The sequence below is a fragment of the Sardina pilchardus genome, chromosome 12 (assembly GCF_963854185.1).
Source record: "Sardina pilchardus chromosome 12, fSarPil1.1, whole genome shotgun sequence".
Taxonomy (NCBI): domain Eukaryota; kingdom Metazoa; phylum Chordata; class Actinopteri; order Clupeiformes; family Clupeidae; genus Sardina; species Sardina pilchardus.
The window spans coordinates 17,704,591-17,707,090 of record NC_085005.1 but is presented as its reverse complement, the minus strand read 5'-3'; the positions used below and the strand labels follow the sequence as shown (position 1 = coordinate 17,707,090).

The following is a 2,500-nucleotide window of genomic DNA, read 5'->3' as shown; positions in this document are numbered from 1 at the left end:
AGACACACAGACACAGACACAGACACAGACACACACACACACACACACACACACACACACACACACACACACACACACAGCATCCCTCTCTCTTTCCATCTCTCTCCCAGACTGAATTCAGTTTAATTAGCTATATTGACATGACAGCTTTTGACAGTGTCTTTTCTGTTGCCAAAACAACAGATTTAAAACGTAAAACTAAAGCATATGTTTTATCTCTATCTCTCTACCTGTCATACTGTACAGACAAGCACACACACACACGCACACACACATACACACACACACCACACAAACACACACACACTCACACACACCACACACAAACATGCACACACACACACACACACACACACACACACACACACACACACACACACACACACACACACACACACACACACACACACACACACACACACACACACACACACACACACACACATACGCACACACACACACACACACACACACACACACACACACACACACACACACACACAGTCCTCTTTAGAGCCTCTGAGGGAGTAGCCATGAGGAGATTTGATTTCCGCTTGGTGTTTCCGCCTGGTGTTTCCGTTTGGTGTTTGGGGTTAAGAGGTGGGGGTGGGGGGGGGTTGACCCTTGTCATGTGAGATAGTGTGTATGGGACAGGCTGACCTGGGGCCAGGATGTGGAGACAAAGACACAACACACACACACACACACACACACACACACACACACACACACACGCACACACACACACACACACACACACACACACACACACACACACACCACATACTGTATTCACGCACACACACACATAGGACTCTTTCTTTCACACACATCAGGAAGATAAATTCTCTTTATTCGAGTCATTATTTCCTGGCTCTAGGTGGGGTCATCTGTTGTTTCCCTACAGGCCTTGTTTGAAGGTACAAGCTCAGGGCTTTACAATGGTCAACAGCACAAGCATGCAGCACAGCAGTAACACAAACACACACCCTCTCTCTCTCTCTCTTTCTCTCTCTCTCTCTCTCTCTCTCTCTGTCTCTCTGTGTGCGTGTGTGTGTATGTTATTATACGATCCTGACGAGGGTAATTACATGTGTAATTTGTTTCTTGATTCCCTTTACTTAATTTAGCTCCAGAGCTACACACACATACACACAAGCGCACACACACATATTGGGACTGGTAGAGAGATCACTATTCAAATGTGTATACTATGTACTGTGTGTTAGCTATTAGCTGTTTGTGCTGTGCTGTGCTGTGCTGTGCTGTGCTGTGTGTTAACTATTAGCTGTTAGTGCTGGCACGTCCTCCCTCTGGGAAGAAGAGGCCTTTTGTAAGAACCTCAGACACAGCCCATCGCACACAAATGGGATACAGAAAGAAGGGGCGTTTCTGTGTGTGTGTGTGTGTGTGTGTGTGTGTGTGTGTGTGTGTGTGTGTGTGTGTGTGTGTGTGTGTGTGTGTGTGTGTGTGTGTGTGTCTGTGTCTGTGTCTGTGTCTGTGTGTGTCTGTGTCTGTGTCTGTGTCTGTGTCTGTGTCTGTGTCTGTGTCTGTGTCTGTGTCTGTGTCTGTGTGTGTCTGTGTCTGTGTCTGTGTGTGTGTGTGTGTGTGTGTGTGTAAGGGGGGTGGTATTCAAGGGTATGGAAGATGTGATTTTGCGTTGGTTTCATTGCTACTCACACCACATCCAATGCTTATGTGCCCCAAGATATAAAGCTTTGTATTTGTGTGTGTGTGTGTGCGTTTGCGTGTGTGTGTGTGTGTGTGTGCGTGTGTGTGGACTCTAATAATGTTTTATGTGTCTCATTTCTTCAACGGCGTGATTTCATGCACACAATGTGATCTTAAGGATGTTGGCACACAGAGATTAAATGTGAAAAGTGAATCATGTCTAATGATAGCAAATGAGGCCTAGCAGAAACAGTAATGATGCCATTCCTCTTCCTCTTCTCTCTCTCTCTCTCTCTCTTTCTCTCTCTCTCTCTCAGGGCAGTCCACGTTCTCTGACTACGACGGACCTCAGGCTCCCAGGGTGAGAGAAAAAAAAATCCATTTCCATTCCTTCTTCTTTATTTTTCTCTTTCTCTACATTTATTTCTCTTCATCACTCCCAGACTCTCTCGCTCTCACATTCTTTCTCTCTCTCCCCCTTTTCCTCTCTCCTCCCTTGTCTCTTGCAGTGTTTTTTTCTCTTGCAGTTTTTTTCTCTGTCCCTAACTCCTTATTTTCCTCTTTCTCTCTCTCTCTCTCTCTCTCTCTCTCTCTCTCTCTCTCTCTCTCTCTGTGCTGTGTTTCTTTGCCTCCATAATGTATAGATTGTGTGTTGGATGTGGGAGTGTGAGCCCTGGGAGTGGGTGTGCGTGCGTGTATTGATTGGACAATGGACCTCAAATGAATGTATTCAAGTCACACACTGCATCCTTTCAGTGCTGCTCTTACACATCCTTACACACATACTTAAACTCTCTCTCTCTCACACACACACACACACACACACACA

At 45.8% G+C, this 2,500-nt stretch overlaps 1 protein-coding gene across 1 annotated transcript in view; it reads left to right on the top strand.

The window, feature by feature from the left end:
- Positions 1 to 2,500, top strand: part of usta (uronyl 2-sulfotransferase a) — an 81,956-nt gene that overhangs the window by 46,291 nt on the left and 33,165 nt on the right. Inside the window, exon 2 of the mRNA XM_062551076.1 lies at positions 1,989 to 2,032. Coding sequence (XP_062407060.1) covers positions 1,989 to 2,032 — 44 coding nt within the window. The remainder of the gene's footprint in view (positions 1 to 1,988; positions 2,033 to 2,500) is intronic.